The sequence below is a fragment of the Hydra viridissima genome, unplaced genomic scaffold (genome assembly GCF_058129835.1).
Source record: "Hydra viridissima isolate aposymbiotic clone 2 unplaced genomic scaffold, HvirCarnegie_v1 scaffold_3, whole genome shotgun sequence".
NCBI classification, from domain to species: Eukaryota; Metazoa; Cnidaria; class Hydrozoa; order Anthoathecata; family Hydridae; genus Hydra; species Hydra viridissima.
The window spans coordinates 3,791,272-3,803,916 of NW_028324302.1; the positions used below are offsets into that span (position 1 = coordinate 3,791,272).

The 12,645-nt window shown below is 27.4% G+C and overlaps 2 protein-coding genes across 2 annotated transcripts; both read right to left on the bottom strand.

Annotated features, from left to right (window-relative positions):
- Positions 1 to 2,046, bottom strand: LOC149890640 (uncharacterized). The gene is made up of 3 exons (XM_090082588.1): positions 1,452 to 2,046; positions 1,091 to 1,303; positions 1 to 756 (listed from the first exon to the last, which is right to left on the bottom strand). Exons 1-3 carry the CDS (start codon positions 1,693 to 1,695, stop codon positions 356 to 358), a joined length of 858 nt encoding a protein of 285 aa, XP_089938714.1. The 5' UTR covers positions 1,696 to 2,046; the 3' UTR covers positions 1 to 355.
- A 1,092-nt stretch (positions 2,047 to 3,138) lies between these two features.
- Positions 3,139 to 8,706, bottom strand: LOC145202075 (succinate--CoA ligase [ADP/GDP-forming] subunit alpha, mitochondrial-like). Its single transcript, XM_090083351.1, has 12 exons — positions 8,556 to 8,706; positions 7,667 to 7,776; positions 7,412 to 7,528; positions 6,035 to 6,178; positions 5,800 to 5,868; positions 5,660 to 5,717; positions 5,480 to 5,563; positions 4,150 to 4,227; positions 3,915 to 4,055; positions 3,668 to 3,717; positions 3,460 to 3,531; positions 3,139 to 3,313 (listed from the first exon to the last, which is right to left on the bottom strand). Exons 1-12 carry the CDS (start codon positions 8,584 to 8,586, stop codon positions 3,269 to 3,271), a joined length of 999 nt encoding a protein of 332 aa, XP_089939477.1. The 5' UTR covers positions 8,587 to 8,706; the 3' UTR covers positions 3,139 to 3,268.
- Between the last annotated feature and the right edge of the window lie 3,939 nt (positions 8,707 to 12,645).

Below are 12,645 nucleotides of genomic sequence, written 5' to 3' on the forward strand. Positions count from 1 at the left end.
TTTCTTTTTTTTTTTTTTTTTTTTGAATAAGCAGGACCAATAATTTTTAGAACAAATAACATAACTTAAAAAATGACAAAAATATATTTATAACTCTATTCTTTAAATTCTAGATTCAGACTGAATAAAATGATTTTTTTTCAATTTACTTCCTAAGGTAAAACATTAAACTTTGCATTGAATAACGTTGAATTTTGCATGGCTTTCAATAAAACTTATTTAACAAGTTAAATGGAAAAATGTAACATTTTTTGCCTGTCTCATAAAAACTCAAGTCTAGGAGAATTTTAAAAGAAGCTAAAAAACGTGGAGCCAAGCGAGAATAAACGCAATTGATCACTTTTGTTTGACATTATTACGAACATGAAGAATTTATAGACATTGCGTGATTCAAGTACTGCATACCGTAGTTACGGTTGTTACTCCCAACCTCTGGAGAGTGATGAAAAGATTCTTTGCTTGTCTGTTCAAAATACCTTTGACGTTCCTCCCTTGATATGTTAGTCGCCAATTTATTTCCTCCGAATTCGTTGGAAACCCGTTCAGAGGCTAATTGACGCTTCTTATATTTCATTCTTCGATTTTGAAACCATATTTTTACTTGGCGCTCTGATAGTTCAAGGATATTAGCAAGTTCCATGCGCCGTTCCCTAGAAAGGAATCTATTCACCCAGAACTCTCTTTCAAGTTTAAAGAGCTGTTGCTTTGAGTATGCAGTACGCTTTCTTCGCTTACCACAAGGGCTTACTTGTTTTTCTAAAGTAAAAAGTAGTACTTTTATTTCGTTTAGAAAAGATAGTTAGACACCCACACTAAATTAAAAAAAAAGTAAAATAATAATAATAATAATAATAATAATAATAATAATAATAATAATAATAATAATAATAATAATAATAATAATAACAATAATAATAATTATTATTATTATTATCATTATTATTATTATCATTATTATTATTATTATTATTATTATTATTATTATTATTATTATTATTATTATTATTATTATTATTATTATTATTATTATTATTATTATTACAACAATAATAACAATGATAATAATAATAAAGTTTAATCAATATTTAACCTTTTTTGACAATTGGAGTTACACTAAGATTATGTCCGAGCTGTACATTTTGTTGAGGTAAACAACGATCTGAGTTCCACCAAAACTCAGGTAGCAAAGGAGGTCTCACCCATGGAAAAGAATAAGATGGCAAGTGAAAAAAATAAGGAGAAATCTGTGAAGGGTAGTGATGCTGAAGATTTTGATAATGAGGATTAGACGTGATATATATATCTAAATAGTTTACACATAAAAATTATGAAAAACTTGAATTTAAATTAACTCTCCTGTAAAAAAAAAAAAAAAAAAAAAAAAAAAACCACGAAATAATAATAAATACAACATAATTAGAGACAAAAAGACTTTAACTACTTTTAATAACCTGAGTCACTCCCGTACGGTAATAATTCTGAACTATATTGGGTTGAAGTTAATGTTGTCAGAGGAGGTGGTGTGAGTTTGTTTTGATCTTGCAAATAATTGTTGCCTTCTTCCTTAGTTTTATTACTCTTGGGTGGAATAGAGTAAAAACAATCTTTGTTGCAATTAAAATCACCAAAGTCAGATACTTTAGAAGCCGACGGGGACTGCGTAGTTAATTTCGATGATTCGGTTCGAATTTCCATAGTAAAATATCTAATTTGTAACTACTGTAATTACAAAATCATTAAATTTTAGCTCTTCGTATGGAAATATTTTCCGATGCGATGCAAACTTCAGTTGTTATTTAATTTCCAATTTGTAAAACGATTCTCTTAATTACAACGGAAACTGTAGCAAGCGCGATTACTTTTTATTTTGAATAAAGAAAAGCGAGATTTTCATTGTCTGGTTTTGTGACACTGAATATTTAAAACATTTTCTATTCCACGAATTCCACTCAAATACTGATGAACCCTTGAGAGTTTTTGAGCATAGAAATAGGAATTCTCTCGAGAGCAAATAACTCGTTTATTCAATTTTTTGTACCTTATTTCAAAAATTAAATGAGCCTGACAGGTAATATTTGGTTGTACCGGTTAAAATAAACAACAGAGTTGTTTTCGAATGGCGCGTATTCCCCGTTGAATCGAACAGTGTAAAAAGTAATTAGTTGGTTTGTCGCCAGTAAAAAAAACTCTTTGTCAAACAATTGTTTAATATAGTCAATGGCTAGTAATAATTAGCAATGACTAACAATAATTAAATATGCTTAAAATATTAAATGAATTTTAAAAAAATAATTACGAAATAAATCATCTGTAACGTACGATTGCTTCTATAAACATGCTGAACTTTTTCATTGAACTTTTAGCTAAAAATTAACAATAGAAAAAAATGCTCTGTTTAAAAAGCTTTTTTTGGTAAATTTTTTTTTAAACAATTATAAGTTTTAAATTTTGTATCAAATTCGTTACTCGACCTCTCGATCAGTTGTGGAACAAATAGCATTATTTTTGTTCTCTCGGGGTTGTAAACGAATTGCTAAATTTCCTAGAATACAAGTATTTTTTTTTTTTGCCGTTTGAAAAAAACTCTAATCGCTTCGAAAAATAATACTTCTGAAGAGATAGAGAAAAAATGACTAATATTTTTAATGAGGACATTCTTACAATTTTTAAATTATAAACTTCTTTTTAAAAATATGCGTCGTTTAAAAAAATTTACCTAAATTTAGAAATCCCAGAGGTCTTAAAAACTCCCGGGGGAAGAACATAATCAGAACCTATTCCTTTGTTTTTAACAAATTGGTGGCTCAAAGCCGAAAAACGCCTACTTAAAATCGAACTTTATTTCGATCGGTTTTAAACAGTTGCGTAGCAATTCGGTTATTAAACTGACAAGCAACTAATACCAATTTTTAAGTTCCTATTTACTGATTTTTGGAAATTTTTTCATTTCGTTGAAAATCTTTTAAGTGAATTTGTTTGTTTTTTTTTTAAGTACCACCAGATGAGTTTAAATCCCGAATGCTTTTCTCGGCTCTCTTACTCGGCTTCGGGGTAAACATAGTCGAGCAACAACTATTTGTTTTTAGTGGTGCACCTTGTGGCGGAATTAAAGTTAAAAAAAAAAAAAAAAAGTCATTGTTTTTATGAGAAAGTTTTATTTAGTGAAAGCAAAGATTTCATTTACATGTAACAACGTATAAAAATTTGATGAAACATTTTGCTTATATAGGAAAAACTTTCCTTATACATGCAAAAAAAAAAAAAAAAATTACAAGTGCGGAGTAGAAGAACTGATGTAATGATCGTCAAAGACCTAAAACACAAAATAAAATGCATTATATATATATATATATATATATATATATATATATATATATATATATATATATATATATATATATATATATATATATATATATATAAATAGAAAAACCCTTAAATGATTATCTAAGATATTACCGTTCTTAAAGTAGTTCCCATTTGAGCAGGAGACTTGGTGACAACGACACCGGCTTCTTCCAAAGCTTTGATCTACATGTAAAGTGGTAACTATTGTCTTTTTGTATTTAAAAATCATTTCAAATACTAGCAAAAACTTAATAAACCTTTCAATATTATCTGAATTAATAAATAAAACTATTTTTATAAATTTTTATATTCTATATACCTTATCATTAGCACCTCCTTTACCACCTGATATAATAGCTCCTGCATGACCTGTAAATAAAATGTTACAAATAATAACAGTGATATAAAATATCATTATTTAAAGAATGCTTGTAGAGGGCCATTTCTGAGCAGACAGTGTAATCGAAATGGGTGTTATTTTTGTTGAAATTCATTTTAAAACTCCCAAGGTCACTAGGCCTATCATAATACAGTTAATGAGATTTAAAAATGAATAAAAAATTTACCCATTCTACGGCCAGGAGGAGCAGTTAGTCCAGCAATAAATCCTACAATCGGTTTTTTGTTCGGACCGTTGTTATGTTTAAGCAAGTATTCTGCAGCTTTTTCTTCAGCTGCACCACCTATCTCACCGATCATTATCATTGCTAAAGAGAAGTTGTAAAAAAAATTAGAGACTCTCTTTTAAATGTATACGAGCAAAAAAAGGTTATTAATACTTAATACTTAATTAAAACTTACCTTTGGTTTCTGGGTCTTTCAAAAACACCTCTAAGCAATCTATGAAGTTAGTTCCGTTAAAAGGATCTCCACCAATACCTTAAAATCAATTTAAAACTTTGATAATTTTAAACCAATACATGACAGTAAGTAAATGCATTAGTATTTCAGACTAAAAGTTTTGACAGTATTTAGGTCGCGAAATGTATACAATGGTAAACTATTGCCGTGTACGATTTGAATTTCACGTGACGAAATTCACATTCGTGCCAACGCAAAATAGAAGCTTTTTTTTTTATAGGCACAACCTAAAAATTAAGGATTAATAATTCTCGGTTTTAAACTAGATTTTTGTTGGCTTTACATCTTTATACTTCTGGTTTTTATTTGAACTAAAAATGAACAACTCTTAAACGACTTTTGAAGAAAATTTTCTTCTGTTCATTTCTTTTACATTTTGAGGAAAATTTGAACTTGTTTTTCATTCGTAGCTCATAAACTCTCCGAAATGTAATTCAGTTAAAATTATAGAGAATGCAGTTTGTTTTTTTTTTGTGATAATATTATACAGATATAAAATATTGTATTTACTGAACTAAATTTTCATACATTTCCCCTTTTCCTTGTTTCACACTTTTTTTAAAATAAAAAGCTTTCCTCTGATTTTGAGGATCTAAAAATATTTCTCTAGCTTTTACCCTGATTTCCAGTTTCTATTGTAAACCACAATTTTACTTTTTTGCAGATTGCTAAATGTTTAAGTTGAATGACTTTTTTTAATTGTAGAATTACTTATTATTATCTATTATTAGATCTTTTACTTTTCAAATTTCTCAAAAATATTTAAATTTATTTTTCAAAAACTTTTTTTATTTTTTAAATTTCTGCGTGTTTTTTTTTTAGACTTTAAAACTATATAATTTTACATAACTAATGAAAACACAGAAAAGAAAATTTTAGCCATTCCTATCCAATAAACAAACTTCCAAACTCTTTAAAATTCCAATTATCCTTCAGAAAATGTGCTTATTTAAAGTAACAACATGTTTTGCTGATGTTTATGTAAATTAATAACTAATTAAACACATGTTTGTAAATAATATCATAATTGATATTAGTTATATAGATATTTGAATACAGTACAACATTTTTTGTAATTTTAAACAACTATTTGATGCAACTGTAACTAACAGCAAAAAAATTTACAATGAACTAAAAATGAGTAAAGAGCTTAGCAGAGAGTGCTCTATTACAGAAACTTAATTGTCCTAATGCTTAATTTACCAATTAATAATAGATAACTTGACTAAAAGCTTAATTGACCATTGAAAAATTAAAAATTTTATCTTACCAATACAAAGCGATTGACCAAGTCCAACAGTTGTTGTCTGATGAACTGCTTCATATGTTAAAGTTCCAGATCTGGATACGATTCCTTATTAGAGTTTATAAAAAATAAAATAAAACAAAAATTGAATGTGAATTGCAGCTTCACACATAAAATGAAAGAATAAAGAAACTTTATATTTACCAACACAACCAGATTTATGGATGTGTCCTGGCATGATTCCAATTTTGCATTCCCCTGGCTAAAATTAAACATCAAAACTCAAAAAACATGTCTTATTTATATTACTTAGAAAATAATATTAGGATAAAACATTTGTATACCTTAATAATTCCTGGGCAGTTGGGTCCTAACAACCGACTTGCACTTTGACGTTCTAGAACATGCTTTACCTAGTAAAGCATACTCAACTTATTAAACTAACTAACAGCAATTACAATAACATCCTTTATCTAATAACTTTTCAAATCAAAACTTATGTATTAATATAAAAGAAGATGATTGAGAGTTTTTCTTTTGTTTTTTTATTGCAAACTGCAATTTAACTGACTTCCTTACTTTCACCATATCTTGCTGAGGAATTCCTTCAGTTATGCAAACAATCAGTCCTATTTCAGCTTCAATTGCTTCTATAATAGCAGCAGCAGCTCCAGGTGGTGGTACATATATAACACTGGCATCACAATTTGTATATTCTTTAGCCTAAAAAATATCCTTGAAATATAGAAAGCTATTTTATTAGTTCAATTTATTTAATTAACATAACACATGATGCAAAAAGTTAAGTTAACTGACACTTTGTTTGTTTCCTATTAAATAGTATACTTCTTATTAAAAGCAATAATAAATCAATTTTTTGTGTTGATTTATAAATGCTTTTTAATGGGAAATATACTATTCAAGCAGAGCAATAGCTTTAAAATCCTAAAAACATCAAATAAATTCTAAAAATCATTGCAGGTAATCACGAAGTGAAGTTACAAGAGATATAGCAGGGTTTTTAGCATTTAGCGCAAACATTTAGATATGAAAAAGTTGCTCTTCAAATGGGTACTGCATTTGCTCACACCAAAATAAAAACAACAACAAATTGATAATTCAGAATGCTGTGTGACCATGTTTAAGCAGAATAAGCCTGAGATTTTGCAACAACAACTATTGGGTAATTGGGTCATCAAAAAGCCAACATTTAATGAAGAAAAATCCACCAAGAAATTCATCATGTCAAAAGTCACTGAAAATCACTGAAAATGATGACAAAAGTGCACAAATTAGGCTTTTATTTTGCTTCTGCACCTACCTAATATAGTTCAGATCTGGCCCCCAGCAATTACCACCTCTTTTACAAACTCAAAAAGATGAGATCATAGTCAAAGCTGAAGCCTATTTTGAAGGCAAATATAAATCATTCTAAATTAGCAGGATTGAAAAGATAGAAAAGCATTGGATAACTATATTGCTGCCAAAGGAGAATACATTAATGAATAAAAAAAAGTTTCAGCAAAAAATTGTTCTTTTATTACTTAGGCCTAGGATTTTTAACCCATGTGTTATAAATAAAATTATAAATATATAGCATAGAAATATTTTATACATATATAGCATATAAATAAGGTTATATATATATATATATATACATATATATATGCATATTATCATCATTATTATTATTATCATTATTATTATTACCATTATTATTATTATTATTATTATTATTATTATTATTATTATTATTATTATTATTATTATTATTATTATTATTATTATTATTATTATTATTATTATTATTATTATTATTATTATTATTATTATTACTGTTATCATTATTATTGTTGTTGTTATAATAATTTATATAATGTAAATAATGTTATACATTACTATAACAATAATAATAAAACATAAACCACATTGAAATTCCTTTCCAAGAAATTTTACCTCTTTAACGCTACCAAACACTGGTTGTCCAAGATGAAGAACTCCAGCTTTATTAGGCGAAACACCGCCTATTACTTTAGTTCCATAATTTAATGCTTGCTCACTGTGAAATGTACCCTATATTTAAAAAACTATTTAGTAAAAAATAACCAAAATAAACATTAGCGAAAGAAAATAATAAGTTATAAAAATACAATAAAATATTTTTACTAAATGATAAAAATATAAAATAATTCCTTTAAGTAAAATTTATACCTGTTTTCCTGTAAAACCTTGGCAAATGACTTTGGTATTTTTGTTTATAGATAAATGAGATCTTGTTGTGTCATATGCAAAGCCTCTTGTAAGTGTTTTTATAGAGCACACTAAAATCAAATAATTGAATTAATATTTTACACTAATTTTCATTCATTTAAAGTATATTTCTTATTAATCATAAATATTCTTTTTTTTTCTTTGTAGAAAAGTTAATATATTAGTAGCATTTATAATATATTAGTAGCATAAATGGTAATAATTATTTATTTTTCATATAACACATGAATACAACAATTTATTTACCATCTAAAAATTCTTTATTTAAATCAAGTTGCAGCTGCTCCCCCTATAAAACCATTTTTATGAAGCCTATTTATTACGCTGAAAAAGAAAGTTTAAGTATCTATACTTCGACCTTAGGAGTGGAAATTTTTAATTGCTAAATTAAATTTGTTTGTTTGTAATTACATCTATGCTTGATTTGAACTACTAGGTTATTAGAAGAAAAAACATAACAAGATTAAAGTCTGAAATAACGAGTCCCAGCAACAAGTCTGAAATAACGAGTCCCAGCAATTGATTGTTTTTACATCATGTATAATGCACAGCATTTCATTTATACTAGATTATTTTTTTATTTAACAATAAAAGCAGTGGCTAAATTATAATTTTTCATTATATGAACTAGATATATCTGAAGTAGAGAAAAAATAATGTAGCTGAAGCAGAGAAAGAAGAATATAGCTAAAGCAGAGAAGAAAGAACGTTTTGAAAGTCATAAGTGTGCTTAATTGAATGAGCCGCAGCGCTACTTGATCAAGTATAATAGATAGGTCCATATCTTTAGCAAAAAACTTAAAAAAATTGCATTTAAATTATTAATTACCAGCTCTTTTAGAAAGTCCTAGTGTAGTCATTTACTAACACCACGAAGCAACTGATAGAGACTTGAAGATTTTAAAAACAATATGTTTACGAAGCGTTCGGATTTTATTGTACCGGTACCGATTACAAAGGTATTCTTTTCTAAAAGTTTACCTATTTTATGGATACGCTCGATTTTTCACCTCCGTTTTTACGACTTTTACGGAGTGGTTAAACGCCGGTAACTAACTAAGGTCAATCCTATGAACACAAAATTTTTGTATATTATGCCTACTTCAATGCTATTTACGAGAGCTTAAAAAACTGAAAATTTGATAACTATAACAAAAATTAGCCAAGAATTAGCGGTAAATCTATGAAAAAACACCAGGGGCAAATTCTGTCGTAAAGTTCATGAAGTTTTTGTAACATGATTCTGATTTTCAAGAACTTAAAAACTGATTCAGTACTTTAACTCTACTAAATATAAACGTGAAAATCTATTGTTCTACTATTAAGATTAAGATTAGGATTAAGAGTTAGCTAAGATAAGTAAGACTTGGCAGTTGCAAAAACACTCCCACCTCGGTGTAATCTTCGTCTGGTAAAATCTGATAAAAAACGCTTTCTTTTCTTTTCTTTTTTTTTTTTTTACATTTTTTAGTTTAAAAAAAAATCTGAAAATAGAGAAATTTTTTTATTTTATTATAAGACTTTTTAATTTAACCAGCAGCTTACTTTTATCTTGACGCCGGATTTTAGTTTTTCAATTTTTTACGGTTAATAACAACTAAAATAAATTTTTTTGCATATGTCATTTCAATTAAAACTAACTTTCTGAAATTTTTTAAAATAAAACTTTTTATGCGTTTCAAACAGCAAGGTTTTTGGTGTGACATGTTTACATTCATACGTAAAATTGTTTGCTAAAACTTATTTTAATCAAATTAAATCAAATTTAATCGAATAGCAGCTCTGCGCAATGTCTAGAAACAATATAAAATAAGGTTTGCGAGGTATGTCTAAATAAAAAAATTGATTTTAAATTAGAGTTATTTTAAACAAATTATATAGAAAGTTTTATTTTATTCGTTATTAATCGTAAAAAATCGAAAAACCGAACCAGTATCTTTCTCAAACTATCAAAAAAATGAAGAGATGTAAAAACATTAGCTCACACGTAAAGCCTGCAAACTTACCATCTTTACTTCGGCTTATCGGCAGTAATGTTTACAATTAATAGAATGGAATGATTTCAAAGCACTTTGTTAAGGACTTTTTGGTAAAAATTGCGCATTCAATCGTAAAAATCTTGCAAAACAACTACTCCCCCTCCTTTGAAGATTTAGGATGCATCTCAAAAATTTTACTTCTTTATCTACCATTTAACCTTCTTCCAAGAGGTTGTTTAAAGGGGAAAAACACGGGTGAGCGTTTTCACTAAGCCATCAGTGGAAAAAAATTGTCAGTGGAAATGCGCTGCACAGGAAAGTAGTCAACTGGATTGCTCGCTTACAACCGCTGGACGCTAAAACGCGATGCTTCAAACATACCATACAAGAGAACTGTCACTTATAAACACTTTTGAAAATCCATTTTTCTTATGCTCTGTTGATTCACAAAGCATACGAAAAAAAAAAGATTCATTTGTTTATTCACAGGATTTAAGAATGAACACAGAGATCACCGCTTTCTTCTTTTCTGGTCCTTCCATGACCACATTTTCAAAACTTTATGGTAAAAGACGAGCATTATAATAAAAAAAAGCTTTTTTTTTTTTTTACGGAGTATACTATTGTCTTCGTTTTCTGCTCATAAGAATTCATTCAATGCAATCATGACTTTTGGATATCATTATAAAGTTTTCTAACTTCATTCTGTGATAAAAACAGTAATTTTCAATTATGCTTAACTTTCTCAGTTAACCTGTAATTATTTTTATATAGGAACTACATACACGCTAAAAATAACTTGTCAAATTTCATACCGCATTTCACACAATTGTTTGAGCATTAACTTTGCAACAATAAAGTCAAATTTATTATTCAAATTTAAAAAATCCCGAATTTTTATACCAATAACTGGCTTCTCAATTTGAAATCTCAATTTAGTTTTAGTTGAGAATTTAATCAGCTTTTAATATTTTTTTATTTTTAATAGTTTTTGAGCACTAAAGATGGCTAAATAATTAAAAATCACATAATTATTATAAAAGCAAAATTTGATTTTTAAAACAGAAGTTAAAAAATCTAAGTAAAAAAAAAAAAAAGAAATTAGACAACTACAAATGACTCGCCATCATCTACATCGTAGAGATTAGACAACTACAATCATCTACATCGTAGAAATTAGACAACTACAAATGACTCGCCATCATCTACATTTACATTCGTATACATCTACAATGACTCGTCTTCTCTATGGACTATTTATACAAACAGAAAGCGTTTGTTACCAAGCTATAAAGCCTATGATTGAGATCAAATTTACTTCGGTCAATTTCTTGCAATATAGAATAAATTGTCTAATCTTGGCTCATAGAATAAGTCGAAAATTGGCAGTTTTGACTTAATGATGCAGCATTGTAAAGTTTACAACGCTCTACAAACTGGCAAAATACACTAAGTCGAATGAAACATTATCTTTTCTCTGATTTTAAAAATACATTTAACATTAAGTAATAAAACGGGTATTTTTAAGAAAACTTAATTGATTTCTCTAAACAGGGATTTGAGTTAACGTTTTTTACCAGTATACCCACGAAATATAAACAAAAAATAAAACAAGCTTACGAATAAGTTAAAAAGTTTTTTTCCATAAAAACGAAAGTCAGCAATTACATTTTTCAAAAATAGCCTTTTTTTTTCTTCAAAAATACACTCTTTTTTTAAATATATTTTTTTAAAATTTTTATCATTAATAAAGTCTTTTTCTTGTTTTATGTTTCGAAAAAAACTATGATATTTTTGCGATGGACTTTCAAATTGTCGAACACAGCCTTACTCTCAATGAGTAAAGATCGTATCATTAAAATAGTTTATATAATGTTGTGTAAACTAGGATGCTTCACCTAAAGAACAGTCCTTTTTTCCTTGATGTTTTTTCTGTCAAAAAAAAAACTCAGTCAAAAAATCAAGAAGGAAAGAAGCCAAAAATTTACTAAAGTAACCCCCTTAAATCATTTAAAACATTTTCATTAAATATTTGATTTCGCATGGAATCGAATATATCAACCAAATAAACCACAGTTAACTTTATTTTCCTGGTTTCTATAGTGCTACTAAGTATTCTTTTTGTTTAGTTGTTCTCCATAATGGCAGACTTTACATCAAAACGATTTCAAACGATTAATAAATGCGCACTTTTGAGACTTTCCGATTCAAATTAAATTACCATAAAAAAAAAAGTAATAAAAATTAAAAAAGAATTTGAAAAGAAGTTACTACCAAACTTACGGTTGCTTTTACTGACTTTTTTACAGAAAATGTTTTGGCCTTGAAAGCCTTCATTTTGAAAAGAGTTTATTTGATATTTTTTTTCTATTCGAAGTTTATGGAAAAAAGTAAATAAATAAAAATAAAAAAAAAAGCAAAAAAGAAAAGCAAAAAACAAAAAAAAAACAAAACCAACTCGGCACATGAGCACGCTTCACGCGGGATGAACTATTTCGTCGTTGCTCGATAAATTAATATTCATTGTAGAAAATTTCATTATGGTCATAAAACCAAACTGAAAAAAAAAAAAGATATTTGAAAAGCAAAGGTTACAAGATACAAAATTTGCAAAGTTTCCTCAAAAGTTTGAAAAGAGATTTTATTTCACTTCCTCGATTTATCAAATTAAAAACCATGGGAAGTCAAAGATGCTAAAAATTACAAATTACAAAAAAAAAAATCATAGCTCTAAAAATAAACCAGAACTAATTATTGCGGTTTTGTTAAACTATATCACTTTGTTAAACTATGTCGTTTTTTCCTTGACCGTTTTTGGTAGTAAACCGCTTGTTTTAGTTGCTATTATTTTGAAAAACCTCACACCAAAATAAAGAGAAATAAAACGTTGATTGGTCAGTAAGTCAATTAAAAAACGTCATTATGATGCTAAGCATAAAA